At 52.4% G+C, this 12,115-nt stretch overlaps 1 protein-coding gene and 1 long non-coding RNA gene across 2 annotated transcripts in view; one reads left to right on the top strand and one right to left on the bottom strand.

Moving 5' to 3' along the window:
- Window positions 1–209: 209 nt before the first annotated feature.
- Window positions 210–12,115, bottom strand: part of PTGS1 (prostaglandin-endoperoxide synthase 1) — a 31,786-nt gene continuing 19,880 nt past the window's right edge. Inside the window, exons 3-11 of the mRNA XM_075015688.1 lie at window positions 10,149–10,265; window positions 9,665–9,805; window positions 7,099–7,242; window positions 5,430–5,611; window positions 4,849–4,932; window positions 3,951–4,197; window positions 2,685–2,971; window positions 1,075–1,222; window positions 210–580 (exon numbers count right to left, since the gene is read on the bottom strand). Of these exons, the coding sequence (XP_074871789.1) occupies window positions 216–580; window positions 1,075–1,222; window positions 2,685–2,971; window positions 3,951–4,197; window positions 4,849–4,932; window positions 5,430–5,611; window positions 7,099–7,242; window positions 9,665–9,805; window positions 10,149–10,265 (1,715 nt within the window). The 3' untranslated portion in view covers window positions 210–215. The remainder of the gene's footprint in view (window positions 581–1,074; window positions 1,223–2,684; window positions 2,972–3,950; window positions 4,198–4,848; window positions 4,933–5,429; window positions 5,612–7,098; window positions 7,243–9,664; window positions 9,806–10,148; window positions 10,266–12,115) is intronic.
- LOC142024062 (uncharacterized) lies at window positions 7,258–10,961 on the top strand. The gene is made up of 3 exons (XR_012648383.1): window positions 7,258–8,144; window positions 9,132–9,245; window positions 10,944–10,961. It is a non-coding gene; the product is annotated as an uncharacterized LOC142024062 (long non-coding RNA).

The following is a 12,115-nucleotide window of genomic DNA, read 5'->3' as shown; positions in this document are numbered from 1 at the left end:
CTTGCTCTATTGATACACAGTGCAAGGAGTGTGCTGTCATTCTTGCTGCTTATCTGGTCCTGTAAGGGAGGTCTTTGTACCTGAGGCCATGAGGCACAGTAGGAATTGTTAGGACAATAATGGAGGAAACTCATTGGCCCAGCCTGCTGTCTTATAGCAGACATGGCCTAGGGCCCAAGAGAGGCTGTCCTCTCCCTCAGTAGAGCTGAGTGACACTAGAGCTCAGAGGATGGTTTGCCATCTTGATGGTCAACAGTTTCTGTCTCTGTGCTGGAATCTGGCACGTGGAATGCCACGTATGGACACCACCTGACATTGAGACACACGAACTTTCGGAGCGAAGCTGTGTTCACGATCTCAAAGCCAGCTGAGCCGCCAAAAGTGCTGGGTTTCCAGTATTCTGGGGAGCAGATGGGGTTCCCTAAAAGCCCCTTCAGGGAAAATGGGGCTCCAATCTCCACCATGCTCTCCCCAAAAATAGCATTTGGCAGAGGTTTCTCAAGCAACAAGCCAGGGTAAAACTCCATGGCGTTGATGTCTCCATACAGTTCTTCCAGTTCTGCTGCTTTCTCCACTTCTCCTGCATCAACAGAGAGTCAGAATGCCATAGTGAAACAGTCACGCAGAGGGGAGCTTCCATACAAGACACACGACTTTTCAGCTGCTCTACTTCTGTAACCCACAGCTCCAGCTGACTGGTCTGACTGGCTCCCAGGGGCCATGCTGCGACCACATGACCTTTCAGGTCACAGTTCTTTCAAGTAACCAGTGTCTGGCAGTTTTCAGAGTGGCAGGAGTAGTATAAAGTGGTAGCCGGACGTTTTATTCATCCATCAGTCTGAAAGCTTCTCTGTCCAAACCAGAGACCTCCCACTGATTGGATGAGCTGTGTGTCTGTGCTCCGTGATCTTACATTATACTCTTGCTGGCTGTCTTGGACTGAGGGACCCCCGAAAGCCGTGCTAGCCCCTTACCCACAGCAGAGTGTGTGGAATTCTAAGTTGTCTATATTGCTACAGTTGGACACGCATTGTCACCACTACCAGCAGAAGAATGTAAGTCATGAAATCTGACCTGTTAACTCCTGAAAGGATTTGTATGGCTTCATGCCAAACCGCTTTCGGTATTCATTAAGGGGCTGCAGCCTCAGCAGACGAGAGTCCTCGATAACTCCAACAGCCACTTTCAGGAGGTTGGCATTGATGTTTTGTCCCCCACCAATCTAAAACATGGGAGGAGTAAAAGAAGAGCAAACATAACTGCAGAAATCTCTAACAAGTATGGCAGGTTACACATCTCGGTAGGGTGCTTGCAAAGTGTCCATCACATAGGGCCATGTGGATGAAGACAAGTCATAGCAGAAGAGAGGGAGAACTACTAGCTATGCTAGTCACCAGCACTGCGTGAGAGCTGCCAGGCTGGATCAGATGAATTGCCCATCGGATCTGGCACCTAATCCCCAACAGTGGTCAGTGCCAGCTGCTTCATACAAAGGGAAAACTAGGGTTGGCAGAATTCCATTTTTTAAAAAATTTTGCTAGATAATCTAGATGTTTACTTTAAAGCAGTTTTCTATTTACCTTTTCACGGGGAACTATTGACTGATCAGACAATGGGGGGAACACAACAGACTCTGATGATTTAGAGACTAACAAAATAATTTATTAGGTGGTGAGCTTTCATGGGACAGACCCACTTCTTCACACCATAGCCAAAAGTGGGCCTGTCCCACGAAAGCTCACCCCCAATCAATTATTTTGTTAGTCTTTAAAGTCCTACTGGACTGCTTTTTTGTTTTGCTAGAATACAGACTAACACAGCTGTCTCTCTGTTACTGTAATGATTTAATGACAGTAGATGCTAAGATTCAAAAAGTTAGTTTCAAACCCTTTAAAACACAAATTGTTGCCCTCACATCAAAACAAACCAAGTAAATATCGTTCAGCCAATTTCTCAAAAGATCTCAAGCAGCATTTTTTTTCTTTCTTTGCCTACCTTAAAATTTGGATTTATTCATGGAAATATTTTTTCACTGGTTTGTGAAGCCAGTTAAAATCTGACCCTTCCAAGCCTACAGAAAACCCTGTGCTGAGCAATTAGGCAGTAACTTGTCAAGGGAAGGGGATGATGCCTTGCTTCCAAGTTGTTAAGGAAGCATGCTGGGCATTTGGACAGCAAGAAAGAAAAGCCTCAAATGCTGTAGAAGCAAGTTAGTGAGTGAAAACAACCACAGGACGGCAGCAGAGGACAGGACCAGTCTGCTGTCCTTTACCATGTGCTCCTGGGAAAGCTGTTTGACAGCCACAGCAAGAGGATTTGGAGGAAGGAGAAAGGGTTGAACGTGCCACAGACTCGGTGTTTACTGCCTGTGTTATAGTAGCCCACACCTCTGGAGTGGACTGTGCCAATAAGGTCCTGCCTGCTGCCTTGGTGTGGGAAACTCCAGTCGTTATCTTGCTCCTTACATCTGCCCCACATCTAAGTCGAGTGAGATGTGGCCCCTGCCGGAGCCAGTTGCCATGCCCCATGCAAGTCCTGTAGCCTGCCCTCAGCAGGGCACTGCAGAGCAGCATGCATATCCACAGGGCTGTGCAACCAACCTCTCCCTTCCCACCTCTCTGCAGACTGCGCGTGGGGGCTGTTGCCTGACTCAGGCCCATAGGTGCCAGTATCCAGTGACATACCTGTCCTGCCCTTTGCTTGGAGAAAGACTCCACCAAGGCCTCCACTCCATAGTCCAGGAGTATGGAAGTATTGTAAATAAACTGTTCGTAGCTGTATTCATCCTCCTGGATGATGAACGAGTCTGGCATTAGGGGGTGCCAGTGGTACAGGTGGTTGAACTCCAAAGCAATGCGGTTCCTGTACTGGAACTGCGTGCTGAACAGCAGCTCTGGGTCAAACTTCAGGCGCAGGAAGTACCCGCTGAGATGCTGCACGTAGTCCTCAATGACGATCTTGATGGTCTCTCCTGGGAGGGAGAGGGGAGACGCTCAGGGGAGTGGCCTGTTAGCCAGCAGCTGGGGCCAGTGGCAGGCTGCTTAGTTACTGGCCATGGCACTAGCTTGTGGCTGTCAGTCAGTGTTCGACCACCCAACAGAGAAGTGCAGAGGCAGTGCTAGGCATAAGCAGGCTCAGCAATTATTGGGGACCCTCCATTTCCCCTGTAATCAGGCATTTGCGGGGGAATATTCCTGCTTAGTGGCCTAGCACCACTTCTGGAGAGAGCAAATCCCCCTCTGTGCTCTTGCTGATGGGTATGATAGACTTAAACAGCCAGTGCCTTGTACTGGCTCTGCCTTCATATGTCCCATAAGACGGTCCTCATGAGGTTCCCTATCTGCTGTTACTGCAGGGCTAGTCTGGCTTTTCTTCACACACACCAGGCAGGAGTAACACCACGGGGAGCCGCACGGCAGCGGTGTAAAGTGGCAATATGTTAGCGGAGAAACAGCACTTTTGGGAGTAACTCAGCCTCGGACAGTGTCTGGGTGCGCCCCCTCTTTGGACACATTTGTCTGCTGGGCTAATGTCTGACCCAGGCTGGGGCCCTCTCACAAGTGCTGTGGTGTTCTGAGGACAGGTGGCTCTCCCTGACTCTGAGCAGCCGGGCCGAAGGATGAGCACGGAGGCTGGGGCTGGAAATAGCCAAAGGGTGCAGGCAGCAGATGGGGAGAAGAGCTGGTCGGGTACCCCCAGAGGTACCATTCTAGTAAGGGGTGGAGTTAATGAAAGGGAGATGATAGCTGAAATACAAGGCCATCCCCCGACAGCAAGGCCTGTGGGACAGTCTCCCCAGGCATCAGAGACGCTCACAGGGCACTTACAATCGGCCTGGCCAAAGCCCCCAAGCACCGGGAATAATCCTGCCTTGGGGAAAGGACTGGATGGCGTTTCGTTCGTGTCGTGATCAATACTGCCCTGCTCCCCGCAGGACTCGGGCCCCTCACCGATGAGGATGAGGCGGGCTGTCTGGAAGAGCTGCTCATCGCTCCATGTCGGGTGCTCCTGCTTCAGCACGTCACAGACACGGTTGTGCTCGCGCAGCCAGAGGGTTGCATACATCATGAGCCCCGGCAGCAGGCCAAACACCTCCTGGCCCACCGCCAGCTGCTTCTCTTTGGGGGTGCCGACAGGGTAGATCATGTGAACTGGAGCCTGATGGACCGTGGGCGGATACACCTCTCCATCCACGACCTGGAGAGAGAAGCACAGGCTAGCAGTGAGGAAAGGAATGGCGAGAACTCCCCTGGCCAGCTGCTGGGTGGCCAGGAGATCCCTGTGCACTAGGACTGCCAGCCCTGGCGTTAACACCACCTCCCTGCATGGCCTGGGCTGTGGTCTACAGGGGACTGGCTTTACAGCTGGAGCAGTCGCTGCCCAAAACCCTGGCCAGAGCTGAAAGCCGCTGGAGGTGAGACGAAGGCTTTGCGGTGGTTTGGCGATGGGCAGGACGGCGTCCATGCATGGGTCACCTGCCTGTGCGCGCTCGTCTGCTGGCTCAGAGCAGGCGCAGGCTCAGTGAAAGACCTGCCTGAGGAGCGCACTCCAGGGCACTCTGTTGGCTTCCCATGAAGTGCTCAGCATGTGACAGTGGACAGATAATGCTTCTGACAGTCCCTTGTGACTGAGCAGCCTTTAGCTCCCTGGCTTGCTATGAGCTGCGCTCCTGCTGTGCCTGCATCCCTCTTGAGAACAGGACTGAGGCGGCCTGGTCACTCAGGCGTGGTAGCAGGTGTCCCTGCGACGCCCAAGGGAGGTGTGAGCAGCATCCCTGGTCAGATACAGAGAAGAGGCACTGGTTGAGCACACCAGGCCAGGGGTGGACTGGGCTGACAGCCGCCATACCTGGTATTTGAGCTTCCCGTCTTTGAAGAGCCGCAGCTGGTGCTGACGCTCCAGGTTGTCCCCATACAGATGCCCAAGATCCACCTGCAGGGAGAGGCCAGTGTTACCCAGCTGGGTAGACAAGCTGGGTCAGTCAGCCACCCTGTCCCCCACAGCAGCAGGGCGGGACAGTGGGCCCCAGTCTTTGACAGGACCCCAGGGAGCAGGGAGCCCACACTGAGTGAGCAAGCGGTTTGCTCTGTATCCATGGTGCAGCCATGCCTGGAGCACCAACAGTCTCTGCCCGTAGCAGTCTGAGGCCCCAAGCAGCGATGGGGTCATTTGATGGGTTGGGCAGGGTAAGACCCCTGCAGCTTGGAGGTTTCTCCACCTCTGGTCCCCTTTCCTGCTCTTCCCATTCGGGCCGAATGTGCCCCAGCCCTCCCCGTGTCCTCAGAAGTGCCCCTCTTCCCATGGGTGCAGGACCTGAGTCCCAGGCAGTGCTCAGTGTGTCTCTCCCATGCAGCCAATGGGAGCAGCCAGCTCCACGGTGAGCCCTGTGTGAGGCACAGCCTGGCTCTGGGGGAGGGTCTTCTCTTTACCCCATGGCCCAGGCCCTTGGTGAATCCAGGCCCCATCTTCCCGGAGGTCTTGAAGAACTGGTGAGTGAAGTGCTGAGCAAAGAACGCAAACATCAGATTGGTCCCGAGGGGGTCCCTTTGGAACTGCTTCCGGAGCAGGAACCTCTTTGCAAAGTCCTGAGGGTCAGGGAGCTGCTTCTTCCCTGCAAAGAGAGGAATGAAATCCCCATTGGGAGCTGTCAGCACAGCCAGGCGATGGGGTCTTCCAATGCCTCACACCTCAGAGTAACTCACCCATAACCCTTGCCACGGGCCTGAAGTGTTTCTCCCCTTGGCTTTGGGGGAGGGGAGGCAGGAAACCACTAGCAGCTCTGGCATCCCCTTATTTGCAGAAATCAGTGCAGCACCTTTGGGGGTGTCCTGGCAACTGCCTCAGCTGGAACCCATTAAAGCCAGTGAGAGACGCCAGTCTAAATGATCAGTCTCGGCCCCTCCAGAGCACCATGCAGCTCCAAGTACCAGGTGTCTGCACAGGAGTTACTCGGCAGAGTGGTTGCCACACATCTCTTGGACAGCTGGACAGGCATTAGTGGCACAAGCAGCCAAGGGAGACCCAAAGACATGGGTCATTCACTCATACTGCTGGGCCCTGCTAGTCCAATTGGCACAGCTCTGCGGGGTTGAAAGGCAGGGGTCTGGCCCTTGCTCTGCTCCCAGGGTTTCAGTGCTGTCTTGGGGCTCTTGGAGGGGCTGTGGGTGCAGATGGAGGAATGCAGCTCGTAGCCACATCTGCCAGGGTACCTGATGGTGAATATGGAGCTCTACCCTAGGGGGCCACATTCCAGATGTGGCAGGTGCTGCTTGAAATGTGCTGAGCGGCTGCCAGGGAGCCCATGCCGAGGATGAGCCCCACCCCCAGGCTCTGCTGTCCTGCAGGATGTCCCATTGACAGTCCTAGAGACCAGAGGGGCTCACTGAGCAGGTGCACCCGAGCAGTGCCAGGACATGGCGAGCCACGTGGTACTGTCAGCGTCCAAGGGGAGGGTGTTCCACCTCCAGAGCCCATTCCGGAGCTCCTAGAGACGGGTTCGCTTACATTCATGGCTCACTGGGATGGTGGAGCCTTCCCACTCGTTGCCTCAGAGCCTCTCGCTGAGGGAGCTGTGCTTTGGTGAGTACCAACCTGGCTGGATTGGAACCAGGACTTTGCCATCCCCTCCCTATGGTGGGAGCTTTTTATCACCCACCTGCTAATTAATGGTGCCCTGACCCCTACCCCTCTTGCCCTCTGGGGCAGGAATAGGGATTCAGCTCCCGAAGGAGGGACTCACACCAGCTAGCTCCCCGTGCAGTGTGAGACAACGCTGGGCAAGGGGCAGGGACGCTGGGTTGACTTTTCCTGGTGTTTGCACCTCCTCCAGTCAGGTGCCTCTGAAGGGCCTTGATTTTTAGTTGCTCTTCTTCCACTGCAGTGAAACCCCAGGAAACAGTGGAAGGTTGAGGAGCCAGGGGCCGTATGCATAGCCAGAGCTCTGCCTCGACTAGTGCAGCAAGCTGGAGCGACCAGGCTTTGGGACTGAGGTGCATCACACAGGGGCGAAGCTGCCAGTACAGAGCAATGTGCGAGGAGACTCCAGCGCCCAGGTTTGTGCACACCCGGAACATGGTCTTTGCTGGGACAAGCACTTACCGGTGGCTCCCATCGGAGTCGGACAGTCGTCAGGTACAGGCGGAAGGACCCGGGTGTAATAGCTCACGTTGGCGTAGGCCTCCCAGCTGATATAGTCATAAGCCGAGTTGTATGTCGGGGGGCTTGGGATGAGATTGGCCCGGACTGAAAGGAGAGGGAAGAAAGTCACCCTGCAGCTGAGCAATCCTAACGCATGCGTGTCCATCCTGTTCTGAGGGGTTCCCACCTGTCCCTGGACCCGCACCAGGATGACAGGGCCCGGCTAGCTGAGGCCCTGCATGTATCCCGAGCAGGAGGTGGAGACACCGCTGGAATGCAGGGAAGTGCCTGGGAGTGGTTTTTTTTGAGGCCTTGGCAGGTTCCTGAACTGGGATCCAAGTAGGCAAGTAAAGGGGGAACAGGTCTGTAAACATCTTCCTCTGGAAATGTAAACGTTGTTGGGAGTCGAGCAACCTTCACCCAAGTTCTGCTGTTCGTCTCAAACTAGGGACTCAACTGTTTGTTTCCAATGCACACACAATTGTGCGGGTTCACTGTGGCTCGTGAACCACTGATTTACTGCTGATGTGCATTGCAGAGCTGCCTGTGTGCAGAGAGCCCAGGGCTAGGACAGCAGGGGAGTGGGGGATCTATGGGTATCTGCAGAGCTCTGTGTGAGGGGCGCTGCACAGCACCGGTTTGTGCTACACCTGTCTCACGTCCGTACGCTCACTTTCTTCTCTAACACTTACCTGAGTCCCCCATCAAAGGAAGAAAAGAAACGATTCTGTGCTGACTGCCCCTGGCTCTGCAGGGGGCCGGTTGTGATGTGCTAGGAGATTGTTTCTCTTCCCTGACCTTTTACTCGCCTTTAAAGTGCCTTGGTTCCCCTTACGGACTACAAAGTGCGAAGCTGCATTATTCTCTCTGCTTCTCATTATAAGTGGATCCCTTGACAATGAACACGGTGGTTGTGAAACGTACCTCATTAGAGATGGCAGCAGTCAGAACCAGAGATCTGTTCTGCAGCAGAGCTCCAAGGAGCAGAACCCAAATAGTTATGCAAGGTAATAAACTTTGGGGCATGAGTAGAGGGTGTTTGGTTTGTTGAGACCGTTCTCCTGCTGCTAGCTTTCCCTGCTGGCAGAACACCACAGTCAATGGTCCTGCTGACATTTCTGTGCTTCTCTAAACACTGGGGAGCTGCATAGCTTAAGCTTTTAAAGTTATTTTTATATCAACTTTTGAAAGTACCTCTATAGAAACACTAATAATGGAATGAAACTTCTCCTGTCACAACTTCTCCTTGTATCCTAGTTGCTTGCTACCTAACTCTAGCTATAGTGGTAACATTTAATTAGATATAACATGAAGGGTTAAATTTTAAATCTATTATTTATACTATACAACTTACTAACAAACTAAATTTGTTTATAAAATTCCAACTAAATTACTAAAATAAAGAGCAGAAACCTGGGCCAGTGAAGGGAGATAGAAACAGGGAGGGGAGGAAAGGGCGGGGATGGGGAGGACATGGATTTCATCGGATTAGTCACATACTTGCGGGAAAGTGTCCCACTGCACTGAGGAGCTTTCTGGGCTGTTTCTGGTGTGGTATAAAAGGCTTTCCCTGCTGGCCAAGCAGACAGCGTCCATGCTGCAGTCGATTGCCATTTTTGCAACCCCAGTCTTCTAAAAATTACTAGTGCTCTGCTGAACTAACGCTTTTCAGATGTATTTCAGCTTTCAGTTAACGTCCCTTATGTCTAAAATGTCATCTTGAGCTTGAAACACAAATTTATTGGTTAGGAAAAAACCCTGCAATTCTGTTTAGCCCTGAACAGGCGGGTATAGGGGCCTTTCCAGAGCGTTGGGCCCAGGCTGAATCACAGAGCAAATATTTGTCTGACAGCTAATTTGATTGTGAAGCTTATTCATGTCCCTCTGCCCCAAGGCTAGGCCAGGCTTGGGTTCCCCTCACTGGGCTCTGCTGATGTCACTGAGAGGTGAGTCCCAGTCCCCTCCCTAGCCACTAGATTTCATTCCTCCCCCAGAGCCGTGGACAGAACCCCGGAGTTCTGCCTCCGTTCCTGCTACTCCATTGGCTGGACCACTGCCGTGTTCTGCAAGTGCAAGTGGCTTATAGGCTGCTGCGCGAGAGCACAAAGGTAAGGCGAAAAGTAGCATGACTGAGGCAGCAAATGCACAGAGATATCGCTGCAGCAGGCCTGCCAACGGGAGAGATGGAACAAAGGAAGTAGCGATGGCAGCAGTGGCTGGAGCGCCGGGCCCCTTTGAAACACCGCAGCAGCACTGCTCTGCCACTCCAAGGTCGTGGGGGGGGAGGGGGCCAGCATCATGGTCTGAGCAGTGCTAAGGGCTAACTTCCCTAAGCCCCGCCCCTTCTGCCATTGGCCACGCCCTTCGCAGGGCACAGAGCCGGCCCCCCTCCCACTTTGCCCCAGGACTATGGTGGCTGTCAGCCCTGCTGCTTGGCAGTGCCCTGAGGGTGAAGAGACATTTTGAACCCAGTGGCCACAGCTCAGGGTGGACTTTCAGACATTCCCGTGGAAGATCCCAGCCTCACCCGTTAGCACCAGTCTCATCAGCGTGTCCCTAATGAAGGTGAGGTTGATGATGTTCCAAAGCCACTTGAAGTGAGTCAGGATGAAGTGATGGGTGGCTGGGCTCGTCTTTAGCAGAACGTGGACTCGTGTCCAGAACTCAGCTTGGAGGAAACAACAAAGTGCCTTATGTTACTCAACTGTAATAAAACCCTTTGCCTCCTAGCGAGAGCTGCTAAATGCCATCAACTCCCAGTAGCTATTAGCTAACAAAGAAGTCCTGCCATCACCAGCCTGCGGTCAGGCCGTAAGCGGACATACGCCTCATTGGTCTTCCACTGGCTGAGTGCTTTGTCACTCAGGGTGCCTCTAGGCAAACCCACTGGTCAGTGTTCTGAACTGGGTTTAGTTCCACCCCCGCTCATGTAGTTGAATGAAGCCTGCAGAAGGGGCTATTTTTCTGCCTTACCGCTAGGCTTTGCCCCAGTGGTGGGGGGGTGGACTTACGCAGAGTGCAGTTAATGCCGAAGTAACCTGTCCGGGTGCAGTCACATTCATAGCCTTCCCTGCCGACCCGCATGCACACCCCTTTGTTCTGGCATGGGTAATAGCAACACGGGTTCACTAGGGGAAGAAAGAGAAGAGATTTAATCGTTAACCTGCAGCAAAGACGTGCTTTGGCAGCTCCTCCGTCCACATGGGGAGACATTAGCCCTGGAGCAGAAAGCCAGGCTGAGGCCTAGGTCCTGCTTCAGCCCGGTAATACTTAGGCCTTGTGAGACGAACTCTGCCCTGTATGCTCAGGTGTGACAATCATTCAGTGCAGAGACTCCAGGGAGGACTTTCCTGGAAATCACTAGTGGAGTGAGGCATCGAATCAAGGGCCACCAGGTGAGCAGCATTTGCCCTGTGATAGTCAGTGTATGATCGTTCTCAGGAAGAGATATGAGAAAAGAAACACATTGCCTGGAACTGGAGAGTTACTAGGTGGGTCAGGCAGGATGGGGAGAAAAGGGGCTCCCCACCAGCCACATATAAAGCCCAGTACTTTGCTTTCAGCTAATTCTGTTAAGTGTTTTGGAGGTTTCATGTTTTGTGCCTGTGAAGCAGATTTCCTTATGATTTACTGCGGCAGCATGGCAGAAACATACCAGCCAGGGCTTTGCTTTTCTCCTCCTGGTGTATCAGCAACAGGTCCTTACAGAGATGTGCTGTATATGTGTGCTCTGCCTCCCACTTGCCTAAAAGGAGCACCAAGGATCCAACAGTGTCACCTCTCCCTTGCTGTCTGCTATGCTACAGTGAATTGTTCTCCACCTGAAATCAGAAGCATTTATTAAAGGAAATGGCTACAGTTACCAGCAGGCTTCCACACAGCTTGAATCCCAGTACGGTCTCTTTCGTTTCTCAAGAGCACACCCTGTCTGAAGTTCTAACCAGCACACGATTACCTCTAGCGGTTAAGTGATCTACCTGTAAAGACACCATCACTGGACCTCACCACGTCAGTTACAGAATAACGGGCACATTCTCCTGTTCCTCAGCTAGCATCATGTATGCCATCATGTGCCAGCAATGCCCACACGCCACGTACATAGGACAGACTGCAAACACTCTTTGGCAAAGAAGGAATGGACATAGAGCAGACATCAAAAATCTCCAAAAACACAAGCCTGTCAGCCGGCACTTTGACGGAGTGGGCCATTCTGTTAAAGACCTGAGAGTTTGTGTTCTACTGAAAAGGGACTTTAACAACGGTCTACAGAGGGAATGCTCAGAACTAACATTCATATTCAAATTCGACATATTAACACATGGTTCGAGCAGGGACAGCAATTACCTAACCCACTATAAGGACTCTTTCACATACTTTGATGTTTTATCTAACTCTTAACATCCCCACCCCACACCCTTCCACCCCCCCCATCCCTCTGCTCTTCTGATTTGCCAACCTTGATAACAAAATTTTTGGACCTCTGTGCTTTATATATGGAGTCTGTTCTGGTCTGGCTATGGTCTGAAGAAGTGGGTCTGTCCCACGAAAACTCAGCACCTAATAAATTATTTTGTTCATCTTTAAAATGTTACATGACTGCTTTTTTGTTTTGATATTACACTCCCATTGTGTGGTCCCCCATGGGATCAGGCCAGTACTCAGGGTTTTGAGGCAAAGGGAATTAATTAGCCTAAAATATCTTGTTAGCAGGAAGACCAAAAGTTGTGGCTTCCCAGAACCCCACTCCTTCCTTATTATGAATGGATGGAAATGGCTGCTTGTCAGGTTGTTTCTCCTATCTCCATTCCCCGGACAGGGTCACTTCCTCCGAAACAGCAGGCTTAGTCTCATGCCATGAGGTCTGGTGGCTAGAGATAAGTGAACCAGCGCTCCCCAGAATATCCCGCATCCTCCACAGAATCCTCAACGGCTAAACGATGTTCATTGAAAAGTTACCAGCACCAAGACTTCCCCACCC

Source organism: Carettochelys insculpta, chromosome 21 (genome assembly GCF_033958435.1).
Source record: "Carettochelys insculpta isolate YL-2023 chromosome 21, ASM3395843v1, whole genome shotgun sequence".
In the NCBI taxonomy this organism is placed as follows: Eukaryota; Metazoa; Chordata; order Testudines; family Carettochelyidae; genus Carettochelys; species Carettochelys insculpta.
This window is presented reverse-complemented; position numbering and strand designations above follow the sequence as displayed.